The following is a 13,619-nucleotide window of genomic DNA, read 5'->3' as shown; positions in this document are numbered from 1 at the left end:
TTAGGACAGGCTTAGTGGAGTAAAGAAAAATCAACAAATAGTTGATATTTTACCTGTTAATGTTATTTATTTATATTAGACTCGAGCGAGATTAAAAGTGAGTGGTTTGAATTGGAAAAACTGTTTTCTTAATGAAAAGACCATTAAGTTGGAGGATTTAATGGGATTAATACACTCTTCAGAAGAATACATCAGAAATATAGCTGGTTGTTTTGGGTCCTCATTAAATAGTAAAAGTAGGATTACTTTTATATTTTGTTTAACAAAGTGATTTACCCTCGTTACTAAAGTTATTCATCAACATTTCATTAGATTTCTTGTAAATTCACAATTTTAAGTGATAAAAATCCCTTCTTGTGTTTCGGTTCTTAGAATCTCTAAATCAAAATGACTCATTCTACATTCTGAGCTTCAGCTTTACTTGATTTGGAAGTAAAAACCCTCAAATTGCAGCTGAAAGTTTGTATTTCTTTAAAGGATTTTTTCAAATCCATGATGGTACCGTGTAGAGCTGAAAGGCTGAAAATAGTGTCATTGTTCAAATATTTACAGACATATTAGAAAAAGAAAGAAAAAAAAATGACAGGTGGACAGTTGGACAGGTGGACAGGTGGACAGGTGGACAGGTGGAGTTCCCCAGGGCTCCATCCTGGGTCCACTACTCTTCACCATTTACACTTTTCCAATATCTCAAGTTTTCAGTTAAAAGAAAATGTCTTATTCAGTGGAAATCTTCACGATGCAGAAGAATGTAGAAATCATCACACGACTTTTTATCTTTTAGCATTAAAATCTGAAATAACTGTGTTTGGATCAATTTTACACTTTAAACTGATTTTATTTTGATGGCTTGAATAGTATTTTTTCAGAATACATTTTTTTCTTTTAAATATAATGAATTATCTTTCCATAGTTAATAGAAATAAAATTTTATTATGCAAAGTATTTTAATAAAGTTAACCCTGTAAACCATAATTGATTTTTTTTGTGTTTATTGAACCATCTGACAGAATTAAAAAAAGACAAAAAACTAAATATTAACTTGCACATACGAGTTTTGATTTGTAGATATGGTACATATTTACATTTTGATTCATTTTACTGCTCAAATTTTGTTGATTCTAAATGATAACAAAATGATTTCAACACATAAAACTTTAGATTTCAGTGAAAAGTCGAACACATTGCTCCCTGCAGTGCATACAGGTCATACATACACTGGATTACTCACTTTTTGGTTCACAAATAGAAATAAAAAGGAGGTAATTCATCTTTTAGGCACGACAGACTTGTTACTTGTTCTTGTTGCAGACGACTTGAGTTTTCTAATGCTGGAAAATATAACTGCATACATCCAAAACACAGTTAACGTTATAGGATTATAACCTTTAAGTGACCATATCTGGTGACTCGTCTTCAAATGTCTTTAAAACTGACATCAGGAAGGTCCGAACATCATTAGATATTTATCATTTAAGATCTCTGCATTGAGATAAAAGCAGCTCTGCTAAGGTTCTGGCTGTTTATGAAAATAATTACAAAAACTATGTTTGTCTCTTTGTGTTTCGTAACTCTTACTAATTTTAATATGTGGGAAAACATCGAAACATGTAAACAAATCTGATAGGATAAATAGTCTCACATGTTAGTTGTAAAAATTGAATTTTCTGCAAATAACTGATTTTTGTTGAGTTGTCATGAGTTAGTAAGATGAAGGACTGGAAGACAAACTGGAGGACAAACTGGCAAACTGGAAGACAAACTGGAAGACAAACTGGAGGACAAACTGGCAAACTGGAAGACAAACTGGAAGACAAACTGGCAAACTGGAAGACAAACTGGAAGACAAACTAGAAGACAAACTGGAAGACAAACTAGATGACAAACTAGAAGACAAGCTGGAAGACAAACTAGAAGACAAACTGGAGGACAAACTGGAGGACAAACTGGAAGACAAACTAGAAGACAAACTGGAAGACAAACTGGAGGACAAACTGGAAGACAAACTAGAAGACAAACTGGAAGACAAACTGGAAGACAAACTGGAAGACAAACTGGAGGACAAACTGGAAGACAAACTGGAGGACAAACTGGAGGACAAACTGGAAGACAAACTGGAAGACAAACTAGAAGACAAACTGGAAGACAAACTGGAAGACAAACTGGAGGACAAACTGGAAGACAAACTAGAAGACAAACTGGAAGACAAACTGGAAGACAAACTAGAAGACAAACTGGAAGACAAACTAGATGACAAACTAGAAGACAAACTGGAAGACAAACTGGAGGACAAACTGGAAGACAAACTAGAAGACAAACTGGAAGACAAACTAGAAGACAAACTGGAAGACAAACTGGAAGACAAACTAGAAGATAAACTGGAAGACAAACTGGAAGACAAACTGGATGACAAACTAGAAGACAAACTGGAAGACAAACTGGAAGACAAACTAGAAGACAAACTGGAAGACAAACTAGAAGACAAAACAAACTAGAAGACAAACTAGCAGACAAACTGGAAGACAAACTAGAAGACAAAACAAACTAGAAGACAAACTAGCAGACAAACTGGAAGACAAACTGGAGGACAAACTGGAGGACAAACTGGAAGACAAACTGGAAGACAAACTAGAAGACAAACTGGAAGACAAACTAGAAGACAAAACAAACTAGAAGACAAACTGGAGGACAAACTGGAAGACAAACTAGAAGACAAACTGGAAGACAAACTAGATGACAAACTAGAAGACAAACTGGAAGACAAACTGGAAGACAAACTAGAAGACAAACTAGAAGACAAACTGGAAGACAAACTTGAAGACAAAATAGAAGACAAACTGGAAGACAAAATAGAAGACAAACTATAAGACAAACTAGAAGACACACTGGAGGACAAACTAGAAGACAAACTGGAAGACAAACTGGAAGACAATCTGGAAGACAAAATAGAAGACAAACTGGAAGACAAACTAGAAGACAAACTGGAAGACAAACTGGAAGACAAAATAGAAGACAAACTATAAGACAAACTAGAAGACACACTGGAAGACAAACTAGAAGACAAACTGGAAGACAAACTAGAAGACAAACTAGCAGACAAACTGGAAGACAAACTAGAAGACAAAACAAACTAGAAGACAAACTAGCAGACAAACTGGAAGACAAACTGGAGGACAAACTGGAAGACAAACTAGAAGACAAACTGGAAGACAAACTGGATGACAAACTAGAAGACAAACTGGAAGACAAACTGGAAGACAAACTAGAAGACAAACTAGAAGACAAACTGGAAGACAAACTGGAAGACAAAATAGAAGACAAACTGGAAGACAAACTAGAAGACAAACTGGAAGACAAACTGGAAGACAAACTGGAGGACAAACTGGAAGACAAACTAGAAGACAAACTGGAAGACAAACTAGATGACAAACTAGAAGACAAACTGGAAGACAAACTAGAAGACAAACTGGAAGACAAACTAGAAGACAAACTGGAGGACAAACTGGAAGACAAAACAAACTGGAAGACAAACTGGAGGACAAACTGGAAGACAAACTAGAAGACAAACTGGAAGACAAACTAGAAGACAAACTGGAAGACAAACTAGATGACAAACTAGAAGACAAACTGGAGGACAAACTGGAGGACAAACTGGAAGACAAACTGGAAGACAAACTAGAAGACAAACTGGAAGACAAACTAGAAGACAAAACAAACTAGAAGACAAACTGGAGGACAAACTGGAAGACAAACTAGAAGACAAACTGGAAGACAAACTAGATGACAAACTAGAAGACAAACTGGAAGACAAACTGGAAGACAAACTAGAAGACAAACTAGAAGACAAACTGGAAGACAAACTTGAAGACAAAATAGAAGACAAACTGGAAGACAAAATAGAAGACAAACTATAAGACAAACTAGAAGACACACTGGAAGACAAACTGGAAGACAAACTAGAAGACAAACTGGAAGACAAACTAGAAGACAAACTGGAAGACACACTGGAAGACAAACTAGAAGACAAACTAGAAGACAAACTGGAAGACACACTGGAAGACAAACTAGAAGACAAACTGGAAGACAAACTAGAAGACAAACTAGAAGACAAACTGGAGGACAAACTGGAGGACAAACTGGAAGACAAACTAGAAGACAAACTGGAAGACAAACTAGAAGACAAAACAAACTAGAAGACAAACTAGCAGACAACTGGAAGACAAACTAGAAGACAAAACAAACTAGAAGACAAACTAGCAGACAAACTAGAAGACAAACTGGAGGACAAACTGGAAGACAAACTAGAAGACAAACTAGAAGACAAACTGGAAGACAAACTAGAAGACAAACTAGAAGACAAAACAAACTAGAAGACAAACTAGCAGACAAACTGGAAGACAAACTAGAAGACAAAACAAACTAGAAGACAAACTAGCAGACAAACTAGAAGACAAACTGGAGGACAAACTGGAAGACAAACTAGAAGACAAACTAGAAGACAAACTGGAAGACAAACTAGAAGACAAACTAGAAGACAAACTGGAAGACAAACTAGAAGACAAACTGGAAGACAAACTAGAAGACAAACTGCTCTATTGACTCAGTTCCCGTCGTTTGAAAGTGTCTTCCAGTCGTCGCTGGAAGAATTCATCAAAACAAAAGTGACCTGCAGTGCAAAGTGCTCCGGGTTCACTGCTCTGGTCTCGTCCACACATGGACATGGAAGCACGGCGCATCGAAGCGCCACCTTTGGGTTTGACGGTTTAAAGTGTCCAATCAGATGCTTCCACCCACTTCCTTTGCGTCTGGACCTCAGTGTGTTTCCCTGATGGCAGCATCACAGGATCCACGACTCACTGACTCGTCTACACATGATGTTTGCTCAGACCACCGACCTTTACCAACTGAGGCACCAGAAAATAAGTGAAAATATCCATTGTGACCTACTTTCTTTACATGTTTCCCTTTTTGTATTGAGTGTTGACTTCTAATGGGGTCTGATGGGGTTCTAAACACTCAGGGTCCAATGACATCCAACTGACAGGAGGAAACAGGAGAACAAACCCTTCCTATCAAAGATCATTCCTCATGACATCATAAAGCTCTGGTTTGCTCATTGCTTTTAGGAGAACCATATAATCACCCCCCCCCCCCCCCCCCCCCCCCACCGTCTCCTCTTCATGGCGGCCTTGGCGTTTCCCTCCATCACATCTTTCCCCAGCATCACATCTCAACATCTGCCTGAAACAGACGCTGCAGCTGGGACCAGGAGTCTGCTTTAATGACGACGGATGGAGGAATAATGCATGAGAGCAGCGTTTCTCTTAGGAGACATAAACGATGATCAGCGTGACAAATCAACCCATAATAACCCGCCCTCCTAAAAAAAGAAAAGAAAAGAGGTGGAAAACAGAAGAGTTTTTGGGTCTGAGTGACAAAATGTGTCGTCTGCGTCTCCGTAAAGCGTCTCCGATGCATCGCGGCCCTCAACGTCGCTCCTCCGAATCTCCACCGCCCGCCAGATCCAACAAACGCCGCTCGGAATGAGAATGTGAAAATGAAATATGAAACAGTGGGGTGATAAACTGGTAGATAATCATCTTTTCATTAAACTTTCATCCCCAGTGACTTAAATATTCAAGAGCCCAATTACAGAGCTTGTATCTCCCCCTCGTTCCTCTCCTCTCCCTCGCTCCTTAACAAGAGCAGTCAGGGGAGAAGAAGGGTGAGAGGCTTAAGGGATGAGTGAGAGCATCATTATGAAGTGGTCAGAGGGAGAAAAGAAGCAAGAGAGCGAGAGTGAGAGAGAGAGAGAGAGAGAGAGAGAGAGAGAGAGAGAGAGAGAGAGAGAGAGAGAGAGAGAGAGAGAGAGAGAGAGAGAGAGAGACACATCATCCTCTCATGGAGGACAGGGAGCAGCAGGCCCGATGTGAGATGATGAGGAGGGAGAAGAGGAAGGACGGGTGGCAGACAGAGTGTGCATCCATGCAGGTCTGATGGAGGGATGGAGGGATGGAGGGATGGAGGGATGGAGGGATGGAGGCGGGAGACGGAGCTGCTGAGAGGAGAGATTTTCCAGGCAGATAGTGCAGAGATGTGTGCATCCTGATGAGTGCCACAAACGGGGAGCATGACTCCCCCTCTGCCTCTCGTTCTCTCTCTCTCTCTCTCTCTCTCTCTCTCTCTCTCTCTCTCTCTCTCTCTCTCTCTCTCTCTCTCTCTCTCTCTCTCTCTCGCCTGCCTCTGTGTGTGTGTGTGTGTGTGTGTGTGTGTGTGTGTGTGTGTGTGTGTGTGTGTGTGTGTGTGTGTGTGTGTGTGTCAGTGTATTAGCAGTCGGAGCACTGAAGCCCACGGGCGATTCCTGTGTGTGCTTGCGATAAAGGGAAAAAGGGAGGAAGTATAACGGAGGGGGAGAGGGAGGGAGGAGGGTGTAGAGGAGGAGGAGGAGGAGGAGGAGGAGTGTGGGTGAGAGGAGAGATGTGGAAGTTGGTTGAGGGAGGGAGAGAGGAGAAGAAAGAAGTGGGAGAGGAGGAAAGAGCATCCAGCAGAGCAGGGAGCTTCCTCTGTGCTGTCAAAGCCTCTGGATCATGTCCCCATTGGTCTATCTCTTACACACACACACACACACACACACACACACACACACACACACACACACACACACACACACACACACACACACACACACACACACACACACACACACACACACACACACACACACTCACACACACACAGTTGCTCCCTTCTCCCTCCAACCAGCCCCTCTCTCCTCCCGCCTGCCTCTCATGAAAAGAGTGTCTTGGCAGGGTAATTAAGAATGGCCTCTAAACACAGGAGTATGGCAGGAACGCTCCAGATGAAAGTAAATGATTAAAATAATTACAGGCTGAGAGCTGACGAGCCGGAGTGTGGGGTGGCCGCCGGACATTTGTCGGTAATTAGATAATTAATCTGAATGCAAATGATGAGCCCTAACGAAGCAGTCAAGCTGAACCAGCGACAACTGCCGTGAGTGAAATGTGGGGAGGAGGAGGAGGAGGAGGAGGAGGAAGAGGAGGAGGAGGAGAGGAAAAGGCTGAGGAAGGGGGCTGAGAGAGAAAAACAGGAGAATGTGTGCAGAAAAAAAAAACTCCTGAAAATCAGCACAAACACATTAAACAGTAAAAATAAAGAGACGCTTCATAACAGCTCAACTATCCTGGTTGCAGGTCCCTGAACATCTGATAACGGCCTCAGATTACCACAAACAATCAGGAGAGATAAAAGATATTAGCCTATTTAGCTGAAGAAATTAGGTTTCATTGGCTCCAAACTGCAATTTCTGCATGTTCCAATTCAGTTAGGATGACATGTCACAGTTTAGGCTCATACTGAGGAACTTTAAATGTATTATGTACAGATATAATCTGAAAGAAATCACATTTTAGAATGAAAACTGGACCATTACTTCCACATAATGAACAACCGCAAACTGAGACAAATCAAACACACAAAGACAGATAAATAACTGCTGATGTCGATGAATGTTTTGACGGGTGATAAAGAGAAAAACAGAGAAAATGTATTTGGCAGCTCAAAAGAGTAAACGACCAAGAGAGATCCTGGTTACAGGTCTCTGACTCACTGCCTCATATGATCTCAAACTATCAATAGAGATTGAAAAAAGGTTTCATTTCCTCCAAACTGCAGTTTCCACATGTCACAGTCGAGTTAGAATGAGATACCACAGTCAGGGGTCATACTTAAATACTTCAAGTTCACATGAATATAATAATCCAAACAATCTGAGAGAAGTCACACGTTGTTTTAGGATCAGAACTGAGCTGCTGCTGCCACATCAAGACATAAACTCCAATCGAACGTACAAAGCATGAGGAATGAATGGAATGGAGAAAAACACGACTGTTTTGAAGGGCGACAGGTATGAAAAACTGTTTCCCTCAGAAAAACATCGTTCACAAGGAAGGTCCACGTCTGGATTACTGCCTCGTATTATCATAAACAATCAATACAGATAAAATGTCAATTTAGCCTCCTGGGGAGAGAAAAAGCTGCAGAATTCTACATTTCCTGCTGAATTATGTTTTACTGCAGCTTCCACATGTTACAACCCCATATGATATTTCCTTGTTCTGATCAAAACTTAACTCAGCTGCCGCTGAAAAACCATATTACTTCCACACGATGACACAAACAACCACAATTCAAAGTGTTTAAGTGGAAATCAAACGACAAATAGTTCAACTTTACAAGAGAATTGGACTAAATATACAATGACGTGAATGTTTTGAGAAATGAGACAGAAAAGAACATGAAGCTTCCTGAAGATCCGTGTGAAGAGAAGAAACAAGCCGGCAGATTCTGCAAAACCGCAGTGACCTGGTTACAAGACTGAGTTACTGTGATTCGCCTGATTTGTTTAATATTATAAGAAGAAAATACATAGAAAAAATGCAAATGCAGCCGAGGAGGGAGAGAAATCGAGTCTTACTCCTGCTGTTTACAGGCCGGAGCTTTCCTGCGCCACAATCCTGTTAAGATGATATGTTCTTCTTAAGAATCAGTCTGGATCCAAACACAAAGACGTATCTAAACCTCTCAAAGGTTCATAGATCCACTAAAGATATAATGAAGATAATCCAGAAGATATCACTTATTTGTTGTGACTAAATTCCACAAACAACCACAATCTAAACATGACAAAGTGTAAACAATCAACTTTCCAAGATAAACGGATGGAAATGTAGAAGAAATATGAATATTTTGAGAAGGGAGAGAGAAAAACCCATCGTTTGCAAAGCTTCTTTAAATTCAGTGAAAACAAGGGGAAGTGGAAGCAGCACATTCTTTATCACTCCGGCAGCTCGGAAAATAAACTAAAAACACACCCTGCTCTCTTCACTCGGTAACTTTCACTTGTAATGACAGGTAGACTCAAATATCCTGTTAAAAATATACAAAAAGGGCAAAGGCGTCATATGTGGAGCACTGCAGGAAAAAGAAGAAGAGGAAGAAGAAGAAGAAGAAGAAGAAGAAGAAGAAGAAGAAGAAGAAGGTAGAAAAACAACGTCTGAGCTGGAGAATGAAGGAGCTCACATGAAATGAGACCTGAGGAGGAAAACAGAGCGAGAAGCACACCTTAACATGCGTGAGCAAATTGTGGATTTACCCCCTCGCTGCAGCACACACACACACACACACACACACACACACACACACACACACACACACACACACACACACACACACACACACACACACACACACACACAGCTCTAAGGGGAGGTAAACAGCCAGCTCCATACTTGTTTTTTTTTATTTCTTTGTCAGGAAGACATACAGTAACTTGCATAAATTGAGATTTAAATGAAGATATCCTGGGTTTATTCATGAGGATTCCAACTATAGAGCAGAACTATGCTCTGGATGTATTGCTTCTCATTACAGAGTTTATTCGAGCTACAATGATTAGTCAAAATAAACCTATAAAATCTCATTATAATAAGGATTTTTGCTTTATTTCAAGATTAAACTGAATATTTTGAACTGCTTTTCTCAGGTTTTGGGGAGTTAAGTTGACGTTTTTTTCCCATCATGTTCTGATCATTTCATGTCCACACAACTAATCAGGTAATTAAGAAAAGGACTGCTGGACCAACATGTGGCTAATCTTTATTTTTCAAGAGGTTATCTACAGATTACCAACAACAAATGTTTGATTTCTGCTCTCTTCAGAAGTGTGTATGAAAAGGGCCTTATTTTTCAAACAAGTCAAAGTTTTTTACTCAGAAAGAATGAATGAGGTTCAAATGAGCAAAGTTCGAGGTAAACATCTTTTTTCTTGCTTCAAGGGTAAAAGAATATAAAATAGCTTGTTTGCATTATGAGCATGACGGCAAGAAATCTCTGCTTGAGAGTTAAATTAACATCTCTGGAATTAATTGATCATATTTGAAGATGAATAACAACTTTAACTTGTTGGAGCTCCATTGAGAAAACGACTTTCTGCTTCTGTCCACCCTCAATGTCAATAACATGAATACATGAGGATCAGGAGCTTAAATCACATGACATCTTAAGCTGCATCGCAGGTTTTGGAGATTCATTAGTTGACATTTTATTCTAATTTTCTGGGAGTTTAAAGGGTCATATTATGTAAAACCCACTTCCTGAAGGTTCTCCAGCAGTACTAATCGTCCCCATACCTGGACTGACGTCCCAGAAGTGAAGACAGTCTGTCCTCTCTGTCCCTGGCTTGTTCCAGGTTATAAAAAGTGTGTTGCTCCAACCAGCCAATCAGAGATCAAACCCTATATAGTGTCATCGGGGGTTTAGCCAATCCCAATCAAGGTAGGCCCCTCCCTTTGACTCCTCCCACAATTAGGCAGCTCTGCTCTGGCACATGGCACCACGAGAGGAAGTACTTCCTCCTCTTCCCAAGATGGGCATATGTGGGTGGAGCCAGTCCAGCTCACACAGACACAGCAGATTCTGAATGCAGCTCCTATGATCCAATATTCAAATGAGGAAAATCAAGGAGGAGCTAGAAACTTAGAATACTGAAGGTTTCTGGAGCGACCAGACCAGGAGGAGGAGGAGAACAGGAGGAGAACAGGAGGAGAACAGGAGGAGGAGGAGAACAGGAGGAGGAGGAGGACAGGAGGAGGAGGAGAAGAGGAGGAGGAGGAGGAGGAACAGGAGGAGGAGGAGAAGAGGAGGAGAACAGGAGGAGGAGAACAGGAGGAGGAGGAGAAGAGGAGGAGGAGGTGAAAAGCTTCGTAATATGACCACTTTAATGTCAAAACTATTCAAAATCAGATCATCAGATTACCAGCAATTCATTAGGTATTAAAATAAGAGCAAGAAGCAGTTTTTCTCTCAGTTTTGCAGCAAAAAAACAAAACACCCTCTGTTGTTTAAAAACTATTTTTTAAGGGAGTTCTTAAGCTTATTCTTCACTGGTTGGTACAATGAACAAGTCATTTGTCATCATTTTAAGACGGTTTCACAATTCAAAATGTACATTTCTTCATATCATCAGATTAATGTGTCGTCTTGTGTCGTGAGTAAAAACCCGGACAGGTTGTAGAAGCCTCAGTTAGCAGACCTTCCTGTGAGCTGTTGGTTTAAATGACATGCTGAAGGGACTCCAGAGGAAGAGCCACGGTCGCTGTCTGTCGTTCTCATTAGTTAACACTCACTCATTCACGTCGCCTCTTTACAGCACCGCTGTGCGTCTGCTCCGTCCACATTAAGGCTCTGGAGGGCTTTTATTGGAGAACCAGGATGTTCCAACACTCGTTGACCAAAATCACAAAATCAAGGATCACAAAGTTTTATGCAAGTGAAGATTTGAATGCCTTTTAATGAAACGTGGAGGGTTGATTCATTATGTTCAGAAGAGGAAATGATTCCATTTTAAGAACATTCTGGACCGTACATCCAGAATGAAGTTTACATGATGAACCATTATAACAGGCAGAGGGTGACATCGACTTTAATCTGAGAACATAATGTCTTTAGGAATCTGTGGTGGTTTAAACTGTTGTTTATTTACATGTATAAACAAGAAGAGTCCAAGTAAAACACTAACAGGTATATCTAAACCCAAACTTCAGCTGGACGAGCCATTTTCAAAAGGAAAATCCAGGCTACAGATAATTACAACCTCAACCTGCCATTTCTCAGTAAATCTATAGAATACCATTTTATCCCCCCAAAACAACACGTCGATACAAAGCTATGCTCTCCGTAGCCGTTTTGCTGTTCTGGTTAAGTTTTGCTTCAAATGTCGTAAACAGTGGAATCCTCATGTCCCAATCAGCTAAAATGTGTATTTACCTGATAAATATTCATTTGAATTAAAATTTGTTTCGCTTAAAAATAACTACATTCAAAACTGTCACAACACAGGCTTGTTGTTCCAATTCAAAACCTTAAAACGTTTGACTTTAACGATAACAAATCACATATTTGGCATCACCTGTAGTCATTTTAAGAACTCAGCATTATTCCTTGACAACTCAAACATTGGAAACTACAATCAAATTTCACAAGAGAAAGAGACTGAAATATACACAGAAGTGAATGTTTTGAGGATGTAAAAACAGAAAGAATCATGAATATTTATGTAGAAAAACACCTGAAAAATGAGCATGAACAAACCCAACAGTAGAGAATAAAAACATGTCGAAGCAGCCGTTCTGTCAGCTCACAAAAACTAAATAACAGCGTGTTGACTTCAATAAGATCATGATGACAGATGTGAATTAAGTCTGTTTTGTTTCTCAGCCATTATGATATCCATGTGGAAGAGAGATCTCTTGATAGCTGTTAGAAGAAAAAAAACATTGCATTTTTGTCTACATCAGCCATCATAACATCAAGAACACCTAAAATCCCAAGTTGGCCTTTTTCAGTGTTTATTTCCTCAAATTCCTGCTTAATTGTGCTTCAGATGTCACAGATGTTGATATAAACCAGAAGATCGATGAATAAACACATGCCTGGGATGACTGAGTAGATTTGAGGTAAAAACTTAACATTCCTTCTGCATCAAGGCAACAATATGGGGGATTTTAAATGACAAACAATCAAACTTTACGAGCGAAAGACAGGGAAATGTACAAAAACACTAGTGTCTCTGAGATGATGAGGAGGTTTTGAGTCTCCCAGCATGCCAGACAGAAACGGGCCGTCAGTCCCCGGAGTGTGAGGATGAACCTTCATCACTCCACAAACAGCTCAAACTCCTCAGCCTGGTCGAACTCTGCGTTCATGCGGGCCGCCAGGGCGTCCAGCTCGGTGGAGGCGATCTGCTGCACCTTCCTCCTCCGCCGCTTCTGCTTCACCACTGCCACCCCGGGGATGTCCGGGTCCGGTAACGCCGACCCACAGTCCTCGGCCTCCAGCAGAGACATGAAAGAGTTCAGACCCGAGGAGGGTGCGGAGAGCTCCTGGGCCGACCGGGACCTGTGCATCACCTCCGGGGTCTGGAGCTTCTCGAAGCCGAAGAGCGTCTCTCTGTTCAGGGATTTGTCGCTGAGCCTGCTGTAGGACCGACGCACCTTCTGCGACCACACCGCGTCTTCTGGATCCGCCGGCGGGTTGGAGGAGGGCGGCGGAGAGGAGGGGAGGATCGGAGAGGGCATCGCGGCCTTCTTCTTCTTCTCACCCGGGAAAGAAGCGGAGGAGGCCCGGCGGCCCGGGACAGCCACTGCTGTCGGAGTGGAGATCTTCTGCTTCTTCTCCTGGACCTGCTCCGACCCAGACCGCCTCGGCTGGTTCTCCTTGTCGTGCTCCGACGGCACCACAGTCTTCCTCGGAGCTATTTTCCTCACCGCGATGGAGCGTTTAACAGCCCCGGAGCCGAGCGCCATTTTGGGTTCACTCTTCACGTTATCTTGCGGAGGTGAGGCCAACCGCGGCGACCGCCGTCTCTGAGAACCGCTGAGGTTATTAAACTCCGTCATTACGCTTTGAGGCGTCGCTTCGTTCATATTTAATCCAAACAATCCGACCGGGGTTTATTTTTAGCCGAAATCTCCAACTCCGAAGACACGACGACAGCTGTTTCTGCAGATCGTTCAAAATTACCCGCCCGACTCCCGAGTTTA

The 13,619-nt window shown here is 41.5% G+C and overlaps 1 protein-coding gene across 1 annotated transcript; it reads right to left on the bottom strand.

The window, feature by feature from the left end:
- Nucleotides 1-11,347: 11,347 nt before the first annotated feature.
- On the bottom strand, nucleotides 11,348-13,606 carry cdca5 (cell division cycle associated 5). The gene has a single exon (XM_080484659.1). It carries the CDS (start codon nucleotides 13,500-13,502, stop codon nucleotides 12,732-12,734), a length of 771 nt encoding a protein of 256 aa, XP_080340785.1. The 5' UTR covers nucleotides 13,503-13,606; the 3' UTR covers nucleotides 11,348-12,731.
- Between the last annotated feature and the right edge of the window lie 13 nt (nucleotides 13,607-13,619).

Source organism: Lipophrys pholis (genome assembly GCF_963383615.2).
Source record: "Lipophrys pholis genome assembly, chromosome: 17".
NCBI lineage: Eukaryota > Metazoa > Chordata > Actinopteri > Blenniiformes > Blenniidae > Lipophrys > Lipophrys pholis.
Note: the sequence above shows the minus strand (reverse complement) of the source record. Positions and strands in the feature narration are given on the sequence as shown.

Bases quoted from the DNA above. Each gene is read 5' to 3' on its own strand.
- cdca5 (XM_080484659.1), bottom strand. From the start codon at position 13,502: ATGAACGAAGCGACGCCTCAAAGCGTAATGACGGAGTTTAATAACCTC.